General features: G+C 51.0%; 2 protein-coding genes across 6 annotated transcripts in view; one reads left to right on the top strand and one right to left on the bottom strand.

Moving 5' to 3' along the window:
* Nucleotides 1–337: 337 nt before the first annotated feature.
* COG1 (component of oligomeric golgi complex 1) lies at nucleotides 338–14,027 on the bottom strand. Of its 5 annotated transcripts, none has more exons than XM_082439839.1 (15): nucleotides 13,669–14,027; nucleotides 10,308–10,552; nucleotides 9,991–10,172; nucleotides 9,676–9,846; nucleotides 7,226–7,382; nucleotides 6,363–6,573; nucleotides 5,196–5,987; nucleotides 4,510–4,656; nucleotides 3,880–4,041; nucleotides 2,902–3,029; nucleotides 2,319–2,427; nucleotides 1,764–1,873; nucleotides 1,605–1,683; nucleotides 1,107–1,144; nucleotides 338–537 (listed from the first exon to the last, which is right to left on the bottom strand). In XM_082439839.1, exons 1-14 carry the CDS (start codon nucleotides 13,981–13,983, stop codon nucleotides 1,142–1,144), a joined length of 2,811 nt encoding a protein of 936 aa, XP_082295965.1. In that variant the 5' UTR covers nucleotides 13,984–14,027; the 3' UTR covers nucleotides 338–537; nucleotides 1,107–1,141. The 5 variants fall into 5 exon arrangements, with proteins under 5 accessions (XP_082295965.1, XP_082295963.1, XP_082295964.1 ...); XM_082439837.1 differs by having other exon boundaries at nucleotides 1,107–1,141; XM_082439838.1 differs by having other exon boundaries at nucleotides 338–1,144.
* The window catches only part of SLC39A11 (solute carrier family 39 member 11), a 426,997-nt gene continuing 426,134 nt past the window's right edge, over nucleotides 13,267–14,129 (top strand). Inside the window, exon 1 of the mRNA XM_082439852.1 lies at nucleotides 13,267–13,591. The gene's annotated coding sequence lies outside the window, so the exon portion shown is untranslated. The remainder of the gene's footprint in view (nucleotides 13,592–14,129) is intronic.

Raw genomic sequence — 14,129 nt, 5'->3', positions numbered from 1 at the left:
TTCCTCCAGAGCCTACATCTCAGACTTAGAAAACATTGCTCAGTTCGGACAGTCAAGGAATACGTAAATGACTTTGTCTTATTCACAGACTTGTCCAGCAGCAGCTTGTGTGTGCTCTCTGATAATTCCGCCTTGTAGTGTCGAGAATTAAGGCGCTGGTGAAGGCTGACACAGCGTAAGCTCTCTGAACTGGTGTCTGAAGTCACAAGTGTTGTGAAACTATTGGACAAGGATTCACTTCATGCTTAAAGTAACCCCCAACGGGAACCAGGGGGCCCCATTCCACCACGGCAACTGGAAAGACTGGTGTGGCTTAGAAACAAATGAGCAGAGGCACTTCTAGAAGAAATAATGCAGGAGTATTTATTTAGAGAGACGGACTGTCCCGTGTCACTTGGTCATACTAGAGAGCCACCCAAGTTTGAACAGTGAGGGCGCAGACGAGTCCTCCTCCTCGGTGACAAGCTGTCTGAACAAGGAGCCAGCGTGCGTCGGGTCGTCTGCTCGGGAGAGTGCCGGGGGGACAGCAGCCTGCCGCTGTGCGTAGAGGAAAGTGCCTTAGCGTCTACTGGGCCCCCGGCCTGCTCGCCCTCCACTCCGCTTGGGGTCCACACGGCACACACAGCAGATCTGAGAAGCACGGACAGCTCTAGAAGGGGACCCTGCTTAGTCCAGATTGGGCAAGGACACGGGCAGAACGGGATTTTAGTACGTGACGGAAGTAAAATCTGAAGCTGAGGACGGTAGGAAGAGGGTAAACGTGTACCTTCTCTCCATGGTTTGTTCCTCTCATGCGGGTAGAGCTGAAAGGTCATTTACTTGAAGCAGAAACGGAGAGTTGTGAGGGAAAGGTACAGCACAGGCCTGGGCTTACAGAATGGGAGGCTTGTGCAAAAACTTTTTTTTTTTTACTACCATCTCCCAAGTTTTAAAACCAGATGTTTGACGAGGATTTTGGATCTTACTGGGTTTGATGGCAGGGAATATGGAAAGGATACCTGGCGAATATTTTGTCTAATCAGAAAGCAAACAAGGATTAAATGCTGGAAGGAGGCAAGCTGTTGGAGCTCTCAGACACATGCGTACACAACACACTTCAGAAATACCCAGGAGGACTCCCGCAGGCTTAACGGATGGCAGCCTACTGAAACAAAACGTGAGTTAACAAGAACATGTAAACTTGAGAAAGCACATTTCCTTGTATTTCCCACCCGACTAAGAAATGAGAGGTGCAACCATCACTGGAACAAAGCAATTGTTTTTCCAAATAAGTACATAGTGAAGGGTTAGCAGTTAACTCTCTTACCCTGTTAAACACAAGAAGTATTCTCCATCCCGTCCTGCGTATTTGCTACAGCCTTGGCAGCCCGAGATACATTTCTCTTATGAGGCTACTTGATAGTGTCAGTGGGCATCTCTTAAAACCTCTTATTAGCTCAAGCTAGTAGCACCTTGTACTTCTATATTGCGCCGCCATTAAAAGCAGCACTAGTGCATCCTGTCATTTGGTCCTTTATTGGTTATTTAAAGGGGAGCTGATCGGGTGGTCTGGTGGGAGACGGGGCAGGATCGATGGGGATGAACCTCTCGTTCTGTGCACTAACCTGGGCTCTGGTTTCGATGCTTCTGCCGGCTGATTTGGCCTTTCGAGTGCTTGTCATGCTCAGTGGAAGAAGTCCAAACCTCCAAGGCAAGATGAGGGCATTTCAGGAGAAGGACCAGGAAGCTTTGGGGCCCCAGCAGAAACCACTCAGAATCATTACCTGATCTGACTTGATGCTAGAGGCAGTATGTTATGGGCTTCTTGGGAGTTGAACGTACTGCTCCTGGGGGTGAACTGATTCTCTGTACCCGTCAGCAATCCAAAGAGAACCTGCCAGACGAGAGACGGAGCACGGTAACAGGCTGGGTGTTGAACTGTCCGCTTAAAAGAAAATTCTGTCGGTAATCAATCACTACTTTGTTTCTAACCATCCTTTTGGGGAGATGCTCTTTTGAGTGTGTTAATGCTCCAAGATCACTTTTATCACTGCCCACAGGTCAGAATCTCCGAGTCGGAATAGCTCTTTGATTGTATTCCTCTTTCTGAGGCCTTGATAAAACCTGAATAGTCCTTATTCACAACTAAAGGGGTCATCCCAGCGTTGCCTCAGCCCTGAGGTTTGATCTAATCCTCTTGTCGGCCCCTGTAACTAAACTCAGCTCTGTGTCTTAGCCCCTCTCCCCCCTGTGTCCTGGAGCATTATGTGCTGGGCAGGTCTGTGCTGTGATCTGAGCCCGTGGCGCTTCGTTCATGGTGAGCGAGTTCCCGGGCTTACCGAAGTCCGCTGCACCAGGCGGTTGAGGTTGCCGTGGAGGTGCGGTGTGAAAACGTCCAGGTCAAACGGGTCAATGAGCGCTTCAAGGTAGTCAGCCACTTTCTCAACTCTGAAAAAAGGATTGAGTGGGTCATTCACCACGTTTTGTAGGACAGAAACCAATCTTTGGGTGTTTTAATGCTAGAGAAACCCTGGAACTGGGTCTGTTCTCCTTAACTGCTGGCTTAGCCCCACTTGTCACTGATCATCGAGCTTAAATGATCCTCAGGAGTTTACACCTGATGGCATGTCTAAGTCCAGTCCACAACTTCCCCAGGTTGTTGCTGGGGAGGGTACCGGAGGCTCAAATTACACCCCACAGTTGGTAGGCTGACTCAGAAGAAAGGAATGAGATTCCACCTACTACACTTGACTGTGGAATCTATCCAGCAGGTGGTCGTTCTTAAAGATCTTGCTGGTAACATGAGCCCTTACTGTTGAAAACAAACACAACTAATGGGCAACGTGAGGCTGACTCCAGTGGCTTCCCAGAAAGGGGCTGTGCAGGTTTGGAAGGGATGCAGTGGGGGGTGAGCATACCTACCTGGGGTCCTGTTTGCTGCGGCCACTTTTCACCTCTTCACCCTTGGTCGTCAGAACGATGTGGAGATAACGCAGATCATAAAGCAGCTGCAGTGCCCGATTCTGGGTCATTGGAAATGCACCTTCTTTCTGCAAATGAATTTCCCGTCCCCACCCATTAAGGGAGATGACTTGTTATCTGAGAATAAACAGCTTCAGGTTTTGGCTGCGTTTCAGCTGGTTATTTCAGAAGATTTTTATACTCAGAAGGCCAGTTTAATCTCATAACAACAAAAATAAGTTATGTAAGATACCTGGTCTTCAACAAAACTAAAAACCTAATGGCAGGGAAGAGACCCGGCCCTTAAAAAAAGGTCTCAGGTGCTGTAAACAGTCATTTTAAAAGAAAAAAGCTCCTGGCATGAAGGAGAGGCCTTTTGAGGAAACTCAGGAGAGAAGACTTAATCTGAACTCCTTCGCAAGTCAGGAGTTGGTCCTGTGTTAAAAATGTTAGTAATGCAATGGGAGTATGCACCAAAGGCAGAGGGCTGCAGAGCACTGAGGGCGTGGAGGGCTGGGCGACAGGAGCTCCCCACCGCGGGTGTGCTGTGCTTCGCTACTGTTCGCACTCCCTCACACTACCACCCCCCCCCCCACCACCAAGGCAGCGCACGTGACCCCACTGCATCCTGAGGAAACAGGTTAATGATCTGCCCAAAGCCTGCAGTGACCACGTGGCAGTGCTGAGCTTGGAAAGCAGGTCTTTCTACAAAACTTTGAGGCTTTCATCCTCGCCACTGGTACGGAACTGCCTTTTCAATGATGACCAGCTTGACCCTTGGGAATAGGTGTGATTAAAGTCGAGGAGCTGGAAGCCACAACCGATTAGATAGCCCGGGGCAAGTGGTCCTTATCACCTGGAATCCTGGGTGTGAACTGCCCAAACCCAAGAAAAAGCTACAGTTTTTGTTCTTAATGGGAAAAAAATTCACACACCTACCTTCACCTGTTTTTCTTCTGAGAGTTTCTCATAGGCAGCTACTACTTGAACCACACAGCTTTTCAGCATCTCCTGCAGCGTCACCTTGGGCAAGGCATGGCCTCCAACCCGATTAATTTCCTGGCATAAGCTCAACAGGAAGGACTGTACATACCAGGACGGCTAAAAGAACAAAGGAATGTCCAGTTGCCAACTTGCACCAATGCCACGAGACGGGCTAAGAAGTGGATTCATTTACCCTACCTAGGCTTATACGCCAGGACCTTGACCCCTCCGGTCAGCCCCTCTCAGAGCAGACCAGTGAACAGATACGAGTGACGTCCGCTGTCATTCCCTTGGTGGCCTGGCACCGTGTTTTCCGTTGCTGCTTCCACTTTAGGGTGAGTGGTTCTCTAACTGGCACAGAGTCTGTGCTGCAAAAGGCCAGACTCATGCACTGACTCCTCGAACAGTCTCCTATCTCCTTGGCCCCACGCCCTCTTTGCCCCCAGAGTAGAAAGTTACACGTGCTCCTTGCAGCCCTTCCTCACAAGCTGTACGCTGAACGATTATTTCTCAAGCCTCGGTCCTTTCCACAGAGCAGGCTTTCCCCTGTCCAGTGGCGCGCCCCTCGTGGTGGCCCTTGCTCACCTGGACAGGCAGTCGGATCTTGGACGTGACGCTGCTGCCAGACTCTGCTTCCTCCTGGATTTCCACTTCATCCCAGCTGGTGGCCGTGGCCAGGACTGAGCCAGCGTCATCTAAAAGTAACGACTGGGTGAATCCATGAGCCAGAACCTGGTGATAGAAAGCAAATATCCATGTAGGCCACTCAGAGCCTTTGTGGAGTTTGTCTCAAGCTACTCGAGTCATCTGGAGACCAGCTTCCGCTGCTCGCGCCGTGTGTGGGATGGCGAGTGGCACACATCACTTTTCTTCTCACTGACCGCTGATGCCAGCAGCGGGGATTTGCTTGCCAACTACCCTACAGATGTCAGGGGCCACCTCTCAAGACGCCAGTGGAGACGATGATATTTAGGTTGAAGAGCAGAAAGCAGAGACCCTTGTCCAGGGAGAAAGTCTTTCATTCTCATCAGAAGGAAGGAAAAAAATCCAGGGTTTCTGTCTATAAAATGTAGGCTAAAACGAATGGAAAAGTTTTTACATTTGAGCTGTCTGGCAGAGATAAATGAAAATAACCGTGTGAAATAAGAATTGTTATTCCCTTACTATTGGAAGGCCTTACTGAGCTTGGCCAGCCTAGACTAGGACAAAAAGGAGACACAAATGGGGACTGCCTGGCGGGCACAGAAGGAATACGTGTACGTGTCACTCACTTTCACAACCGCCGAGCTCCAGACCCGGTAGCCCATCACGCTCTGCTGTAGGAGGAGCTCCTTCACTTCCTGCCACTTGGCCTGCATGGGAATTATTTCCTGAGTTTTGCCCTTCCCCTGTTTTTTCAGAGCCCTAGAATCCCTTGCTGGTTTCTCGGTGCTCCCTGATTTTCCCAAGATACACAGCTTCAGGTGGGGACACAGCTCTCCCAGTGACTGGCAGAGCCTGGCCATGAAAAGGACCGAGTGTAGCTGGACCCCGTCGGGAGCGTCCTGCTGCCCTTGTACAGCCTGCTGGATGCTCTGCAGCTCCGCCTGGACGCAGTCCGTGATGTGCCCGACGCAGGCCGCGGAGTGCATCTGCAGCATCTCCTGCACGGTCCCCGCGTCTGCGTATCTGTCGAAGGCACAGTGCCTGGCTTGCGCGGGGGAGACGTCCTTGGGGGGTGACGGGTCGCCAGAGGGAAGGTAAGCCAGGAGGTCCTCCAGTTTCACCTTCAGTTTCGAATCTAGGGCAGAACAGAAGCTCTGTACACAAGGGCTAATGGCTTTTGCTTTCATGGAGAGCCCACTGCCCGGAAACTGAGCCCGGTTTGACACGCTGACCCAGGCAGCATCGGGAGGCAGGTCGCTGGCACTCTCAGACCAGAGGAAGAGAGACATGTTGTGCTCAAAGTGGATGTGCTTATTTGAAGTGGAGCTGCTGGTGCTACTTTCAAGTTCCCGCAAGGCTGAAACGAGGAGCTCTTTGGAACTGCTGGAGATGGAGTCAAAGCCTTCTTTTGTCAGAGTCTGAAAGCAGAGGAGAGAAGAGTTCTTCAAATCCCAGTTCTTTCCAGGAAACCTCAAAACCAGAGCACTAAGTGGCAATCTATGCCAACATCCAGTGTTCTCCGCCACGCTCAGAAAGGTGGCACGGTGGTGGCGGAGCACGACGTCATCACTGATGGACGTGCACGTGCTCCCAACCGCCCGACAGAGGCCTGGCCTCGTCTTCAGCACCAGAATCTGTTCATCCTTATGGCTCACCATCCAGAAGAGCCACCCCTGGGCTAAGTCGGCAGGGGAAGAATAAACTTAGCGAGTGGCGGGAGTCTCCCCAGGCAAGCAAAAGAGCACACCGGGACTGGCCACCGAACAGCTGGACCACGCGATTTCCCACCTCACCTGCAGTCGGTCAAGGAACAGCTGCTGCATCAAATCCTCCCAGAACAAGAGAGGCCTGTCCAGAAGCCGCCGACAGATCACATCCCAGCTGTGATGGATCGACTCGTTGGCAAGTAACTCCCACATGGCATCCCGGATCGCCGCGAGACCTTTCATGCTCGTCACGTACATAAGCAGGTTGCTGATCCCATTTTTAATGTCTTCGTTACACCTGCAACAAAGTCATTTTTCTTGGGCTTCATTAGTTTCGTGGTGTTCACACCTTTATTAAGAAAAATAGCTGGACTCCATTTGAAAATCTCTTACCTGGGTCCTACTATGTAAATATCTATTATGTATCAGAGTGTTTATAAATATATAAACACTTCAAGGAGTTTGGGATTAACATATTCACACTACTATACATAAAACAGGTAAACAAGAACCTACTGTATTGCGTAGGGAACTATACTCAATATCATGTAATAACCTATAATGGAAAACAATCTGAAAAAGAATATATATATGTATGTATAACTGAATCACTTTACTGTACGCTTGAAACTAACACAATATTGTAAATTAACTATACCTCAATTAAAAAAAACAAACACACACAACACTGCACTAAATAAAAGCATAGGAGTGGCAGAACTCTAACATAAAGAGGGTCTAAAATCCTCTACGTCACATGTTGAAAGACAAATTCCCTCTTGGTTCTCCCAGAGGGGGCTAAGCGCTGTGACGGTAGTGAGAGACGGCTGAGGTGGGGCTGGCCTGACCCAGAGCACCAGCCATGAGATCAGGGCTCTCCCTCCTTCCTGTGGTCACAGGCGAGGCTGGGTGGGTCCTGTCCCCCCGCCAGGAAAGCTCTGGCTACTTACATGTGGATCCACTTCTGCAGCGTGTCTTTCAGGTACTCCTGGCTGATGGGACGTGCAAGCGTCCGGAGAGCCGGCTGGAACTCGACGACGGACGCGGGCAGGTGTTTGAACCAGCTGCACAGCTTCATGTGCTCCTGCAGAACACCAATGCCCTTTCCTAAGGAGAAGGCCAAGGGAGAGGTAATCGGGACCATCCTTTGAACAGCAAATTAATAAAGGACCTGGAAGGAATTTCCAAAAATCATCCAGTCTTCCTCTGGGCAGCCGGACTAGACCCCTGAAATAGGGGGAAAAAGAAAGCACAGAGTATGTCCAGGCCTCCCCTCATCAGGGAGAGAGTGTGGCAGCTTCCCTCCAGCTCTTCCATCCTATTGGTTGAGAAGGCAAAGGACAGAGAGGAAAGGAATGGGGGAAAAAAGATAAAGGAGAAAAATGAGGGCTACGGAATGCTTGGCATTTTAAAAGTAGAACTTCCGTTGAAAGTTCTTCCGTTGGGAGAACTTCCGTTGAAAGATAAAGTGAGCCAGAAATGAGACTGTTTAACATACATCTGTGTCTGCAGATGACCTCAGGGCTGTCAACACATTCTGCTCGTTTCCCTCCCACCTTTGGCTGTGCCTCCTCCGTCTGACCTCTGGGTTCCGGAGCTTCCTGAGGCTCAGCCCTCCGTCATCCCCTCCTCTTACTGATGATGTCATCCACCCCAAGGCCTCAAACAACAGCCATTGCAGACCCACCGTGTGTGTGTGTCTCCCCGGCCAGACCGCTCACTGCTCTCTTCTGGACCCACAGTCGCCTCTCCACCCCACGTTCCCACTCCAAGGTCTCAGTTGTTTCCAAGGCAACATTTTCAAAAGTAAACTCGCCAGCAGCCCTTTCAAACCAACTCCTTGTCGAAGCCTCCTGCACTGTCAGTGGGAAGGTAAATCGGTGCCGCCACCATGGAGAGCAGTATGGAGGTTCCTTAAAAAACTAAAAATACACTTGTCATATGATCCAGCAATCCCACTCCTCGGCATATATCCAGAAAAGACGAAAACTCTAATTTGAAAAGATTCATGCGCCCCAGTGTTCACTGCAGCACTATTTACCACAGCCAAGACATGGAAGTAACCTAAATGTCCGTGGACAGATGAATGGATAAAGAAGACGTGGTACATATACACAATGGAATGTTACTCAGCCATAAAAAAGAATGAAATAATGCCACGTGCAGCAACATGGATGGAGCTAAAGGTTATCACACTAAGTGAAGTAAGTCAGAGAAAGACAAATATCATATGATACCACTTATAGTGGAATCTTAAAAAATGATACAAACGAGCTTATTTACAAAACAGAAACAGACTCACAGACATAGAAAACAAACTTATGGTTACCAAAGGGGAAAAGGGCGGGGAGAGAGAAATGAGGAGTTTGGGATTAGCAGATACAAACTACTATATATAAAACAGATAAACGACAAGGTCCTGCTGTATAGCACAGGGAACTATATTCAGTATCTTGTAATAAACTATAATGGAAAAGAACCCTAAAAAAGAATATATAACTGAATCACTTTGTTATACACCAGGAACTAACATTGTAAATCAACTATACTTCAACAACAAAACAAAACAAAAAACTCCTTTCTAGTAAACTTGGACCCCTTCCTTCCACACCCTCCGCAGCCAATCCCTCACCAAATTGTCTGCTAAACACATGTCCGAGTTGCCCAATCAGCTCCATCTCTACTGCCCCCATCGTCTGTCACCTGGTTCATGGTGAGCTCTCAGCGTCCACTCCAGCCCCAGGGGGAACCACTGCCCCATAAATGCCAAACGCATTTAATTCCAATTGGGACAAATACTGACAAATAAAAGTACAGGGTGCACGGGAACATATAACAGGAGGACCACCAAGCCTGGAAGGTCCTAGAAGGCTATCCACTGCTCTGTTCACACAGCGCTGTATTCTCTGGTCCCAAACGATAAACTGGCCACGTGTCTTCTCATGCTACTCCTCCCCTCACCCACTTCCCCTCAGCTTCCCCTGCTTTTTTTTCAGTTCCACATATACTAACATCCTCCTTGCCTCAGGACCTTTGCACCTCCTCTGCCTTTTGCCTGGAACTCTCTTCTTTGCCTGACTAACTCTTACTCAACCTTCAGGTTTCACTTTAAAGATCCTGTCCCCAAGGAAGTTTCTGGCCTTGGTCCCTCCATTCAATGCTACCAAGTCAAGTTGTACTCTGCCTTTATAGCAATGACCAATATTGATATTAAGCAGATATCTGCATATCCGCAAGTTCAACATCTGCCTCTACCACTAGACTCTGACCTCCATGAAAGTGGGTCCATATCTGTCCAATTCACTGCTGTATCCCCAGAGCCCAGCACAGTAGCTGGCAGATGGCAGATGCTCAGTAAATGAATGAACCAGAAAATAAAAGAGGCTGGCTAAGAGCTCACCAGTAGGATGCTGGCCGGTGACGTTGTCCAGAGTAGAGAGGAGCATGCCACATGGCAGGGATGGATCCAGCAGCAGACCTTCCGGTAAAGTGTAGAAAAGGGCATGAGCTTGGTTCAAAGTGGTGGCCAGCAGCTCCACCAACGAGCAAATCTGAGACTTGACACCAGCACCTACGAGAAGAAACCATCCTCTTTTAAGAAACTCCTTCAGTAAAGTTAGAAACAGAGAATGCTGTGGAAGCTTCGGCCTCCCTCAGCTTGGCCTGCTCCATCCCCGTGTTTACTGAGCAAACAGTGGAGAGCAGCCACACCCACCGTGGTGCTGCTGGTTGAGCAGTTTCTGAATAGCTGCCTTTCTGGCCAGCAGGAAGTCCGCCAGGGCTTGGCGCGGAGAGCTGTCTTCTAAGAGCATCACAGAGCACAGGGCCTCGGCCACAGCTTGGTCGGACACGGCTTGGCATGTGAGCAGCATCTTGCTCTCATGCAGGATGGCTGACCTAGAGAGATGATGACAAAGGTCACAGGGAGCTTTTTACATCTTGGGAGAAGAACCCCAGTACCTCAGGAAAGGAGACACACTCCATAAAATTGGAGTGGGGGAGTACGGCCATCACCAGAGAAGGTCTTTTTACCGGAAGTGGCTGGCCGCCGCCAGCTGCTGGATGAGTATAGGGAACCGGGAGAGGACAGGGCTGTATCGGGAACTAGAAGAATCCAGCTGGAGCAGCTTGTGAAGGTGGCAGCACAGCAGGTAGAGCTGTGTGGCGTGGAGATACTGAGAGGCCTCCATGGAGCTCCAGATCTTCTCAGGAATTTCTAGCAGTAGCTTGATCTGGGCAGCCATGCTGTAGAACTTCTCCTGGGACGGCTGCTGTGGCTGCGGGGAAAGGCACAGAGCTAAGTCAGGACAAACAAAAGCAAGGTCAGCGTGGGGCCGGCTAGGGGAGAAGTATGGGGGTATCTGGGGGGTACAAAGCTTTCATGAAGCCAGATTCAATGCCGCTCAGCAAGGCACCAAGGTTCGTGTAGCAGAATTACTGGAGTCAAGCTTTTCCCACCAGTTGCACCTTTGCTCCGTCCCATGGAGGGGCAAACCGAATCTGGTCATCGCACAGACAGGGTATCAGGGGGCCGATGCACCGCCCGTCGCGTGAGCTTTCCCCTTCCCTTGCTTGACGTTCGGCCTTCCTACATTTTCTCCTGCTGCTCTGAGTGCATCGTGGGCTTCTTTGCTGGCTGCTCCTCTTCACCGACCTTCCACCAAATCTTCACGTTGCACTCATCTCGGTCTGTCCTCTCCCTTCACGATTCTCCTCCCTGAAACGTCAGCGCCCGGCAGAACACCACCGCATCTTGTGGTCCTCGCCACTGCCCCGAATCCCCGTCGAGCCTTTTCTGCCGCTGCCAGACTTCTCCCCTTGGAACTTTCGCTGCTATTCTATAATCAGTGATCTAAAACTAAATTCATCTCCCTACCAAACATTTTAGCCATCTGACCTCCCTCAATATCTTCACATATATCATCACTCTGCCCCCAGATCCCAGGAAATTCATGTCCTTCTGATGGTTCTGTCGACATCTCTACAACCTAGGTTTCTTTCTTCCTTTCTTTCTTTCTTTCCTTCTTTCCTTCTTTCTTTCTTCCTTCCTCCCTCCCTCCCTCCCTCCCTCCCTTCCTTCCTCCCTTCCTTCCTTCCCTCCTTCCTTCCTGGCTGTGTTGGGTCTTCGTTTCTGTGCGAGGGCTTTCTCCAGTTGCGGCAAGTGGGGGCCATTCTTCATCGCGGTGCGTGGGCCTCTCACTATCGCGGCCTCTCTTGTTGCGGAGCACAGACTCCAGACGCACAGGCTCAGTAGTTGTGGCTCACGGGCTTAGTTGCTCCGCGGCATGTGGGATCCTCCCAGACCAGGGCTCGAACCCGTGTCGCAGGCATTGGCAGGCGGATTCTCAACCACTGCGCCACCAGGGAAGCCCCTACAACCTAGGTTTCTGCTACCACTTCCATGATTCTACTGCAAGTCACCATCATCTCACACTTCGGTGAATCCAAAAACATTTCGCTTGCGCTGTGTTCATTCTCTGTCCCCTCCAACCTATCCTTTTCCTTTGCTGTCAAGTTAACCTTCTTCACAGGCCATTTAGATCGTACCTTTGCTCAGTTCTAAAAAGCCCCTTACTGCCTAGTATCTTAGCCTGGTGGTCAGGGGTTTCCTGTCCTTCCACTGCTTTCTTCCAGGGACCCATTTAAAAAAAAAACAAAAAACATTTATTTATTTGGCTGTGCTGGGTCTTAGCTGTGGCACACGGGATCTTAGTTGCGGCACGTGGGATCTCGTTCCCTCACCAGGGATCGAACCCAGGCCCCCTGCATTGGGAGCATGGAGTCTTAACCCGAGTTTAAGACTGCACCACCAGGGAAGTCCCTCTAGGGACCCTTGAATCCATTGGTTCTCATGTGTGGGGAGGAGGAGGATTTCATCCCCCAGGGAACACGTGGCAATCTCTGGGGACATTTCTGATTATCACAGTGGGGGACAGGAGTGCTACTGGCATCTAGTGGGAAGAAGCCAGGGATGCTTCTGAACAACCCACGATGCCCTAGATAAGCATCTCCAACAAGGAATGATCCAGTTCAAAATGTCAACGGCACCAAGGTTGACCGACCCTGCTTTAATCAAATTGATACTTGGTTTTAATTGTCTTTACATACTCCAGACCCCTATTCTAAATCTCATCTATCCTAAACGCCTCTCCTAACCGAGAAGGACCCGAGCCTGAAGTGACTTCCTTCAGAATTCTTATGGTAAATGTACACAATTATTCTGGGAATCAATCACCCATTATCCTAAAATGTCTTCTTCTGCTATTCTAAATTGTTTACATTTTTCTCATCAACTTTCCATGGACTTAATTTCTCAACTAGATTGTAAGCTCCTTTAGAGCAGAATTCTGATTCTTTGTACCTTGAACACAGAAGGCACTCAAATTTTTGTGGGTTTGACTGAGAATAAATAAGATATAACAGGAATAAAAATAAATGTTTCCAAAAACAAGCCAGCACAAATTAGCTTAGGGAGGGATGAAGTCTCTCATTTCAGAAATTAGCGAAGAATTTCCAATCTTCTATGGTTCTATCGTGTGAGCCCAGCCTAATGACCTGCATTTTTCTAAGACCCAGACTGTATTAAAAAGCTGCAAACTGGAGCTAAACTGTACTTTTGCAATTTCTTCTTCCACGTCGCTGCAAGGATCTCCCAGGTTTAAGGACAAGTGTTTACCGTTCTCAGTCTCCACACCCTTTCACTCTGCCACCCTGAGTCAACGTTCCTTAGGAGCACAAAAGGCTGCTCCACTATTAGGATCAGCATTCTTCCACGTGGGGTCGAATCATTAGCGTCTGGGGCGGGGGGCAGGGGGGAACACTTCGCATCACCTGATTAGAATAACCTGAGTTCCTTAAAATGAAAATGTTCCGCTATTAAAAGACGAGAGCTTGATGGCTGGTTACTAGCCTGCAACGACTCCCACAGAGGGGAGCAGAGCTCTTTGGGGCCGTGGGAGTTATTCCTGGGAGTGGGGTGGGGGCGGGGCTGGGAGGAAGATTGGGAGGAGGAAGGAACGACCTGGGGGGACGGTGTCAACACGGGAGAACTCTGTTCCAGAAACAATGTCAGGAAACGTGATACAGGGAACGAGCTGAACTGTCTAGCGAGGGACCCCTGGCGTCTCCATCTCAGGTGGGAAGAGAAGCCCGGCGACCCCACGAGTGAGGAGAGGGGGGCGAGGCCCGGAAGCGCGGGAAGGCTCCCGAGGAGACGGCCGAGGGACCGCGGAGAACGGGTCAGCAGCAAGGGAAGGACCGCGGGCGTCCCCCCAGGAGCCGAGCGCAGGGGGCGGCGGGGGCTCTTCCTGAGGCAGGTGAGGCCCCGCCGGGGGCGCCGACCGACCCGCGGGGGTGGGAGCGGCCGGGCCGGGGGCGGGGGCCCGGGGCTAACCTGCGGGTCCCGCGGCGGCCGGGGCGCGGCCGAGCCGGCCTGGCGGAGGCGGGCGCAGTACTGGTCGGTGGCCTTCACGGCGCCCACCAGCCCCTCGGCGCAGCGGCGCATCTGGCCGATGGTGTCGACCGCCTCGATCAAGTCGCGGTACCGCTCGCCCACCATCTGCCGCAGCTCCTCCTTCTTGTGCTCGATCTCGGCCCGAACCTGGCGCTCCAGCCCGCGAATCTCCTCCGCGCCGTGGCTCTCGAAAAGCGCCGCGGGGTCCCGCAGATCCAGCCGCTTCAGAGCGGTGGAGGCGGCCGTGGCCGCCATGATGGACCCGTCAGCCGCCCCACAGGCTACTTCCGCCCGGCGCTACCGCCCGGCGGCCATCTTGGTTGGGGGCGGAAGCGCTTCCGGCCCGCTGAGGGCCATGCTTGTTCGGGGCGCATCGGGGCGGCCGAGGGGCGGGACCGCCG

This window comes from Balaenoptera physalus (genome assembly GCF_965194825.1).
Source record: "Balaenoptera physalus genome assembly, chromosome: 20".
NCBI classification, from domain to species: domain Eukaryota; kingdom Metazoa; phylum Chordata; class Mammalia; order Artiodactyla; family Balaenopteridae; genus Balaenoptera; species Balaenoptera physalus.
Note: the sequence above shows the minus strand (reverse complement) of the source record. Positions and strands in the feature narration are given on the sequence as shown.

What these genes read in the sequence shown, in the direction of transcription:
- COG1 (XM_082439835.1), bottom strand. Translation starts at nt 13,983, where the DNA reads ATGGCGGCCACGGCCGCCTCCACCGCTCTGAAGCGGCTGGATCTGCGG. An exon ending in CACCGGCCAGCATCCTACTG is followed by an intron (nt 7,383 to 9,675) that starts GTGAGCTCTTAG and finishes CCTTCTCCTTAG; the next exon opens with GAAAGGGCATTGGTGTTCTG. An exon ending in CTAGCATCAAGTCAGATCAG is followed by an intron (nt 1,684 to 1,763) that starts GTAATGATTCTG and finishes CTTGCCTTGGAG; the next exon opens with GTTTGGACTTCTTCCACTGA.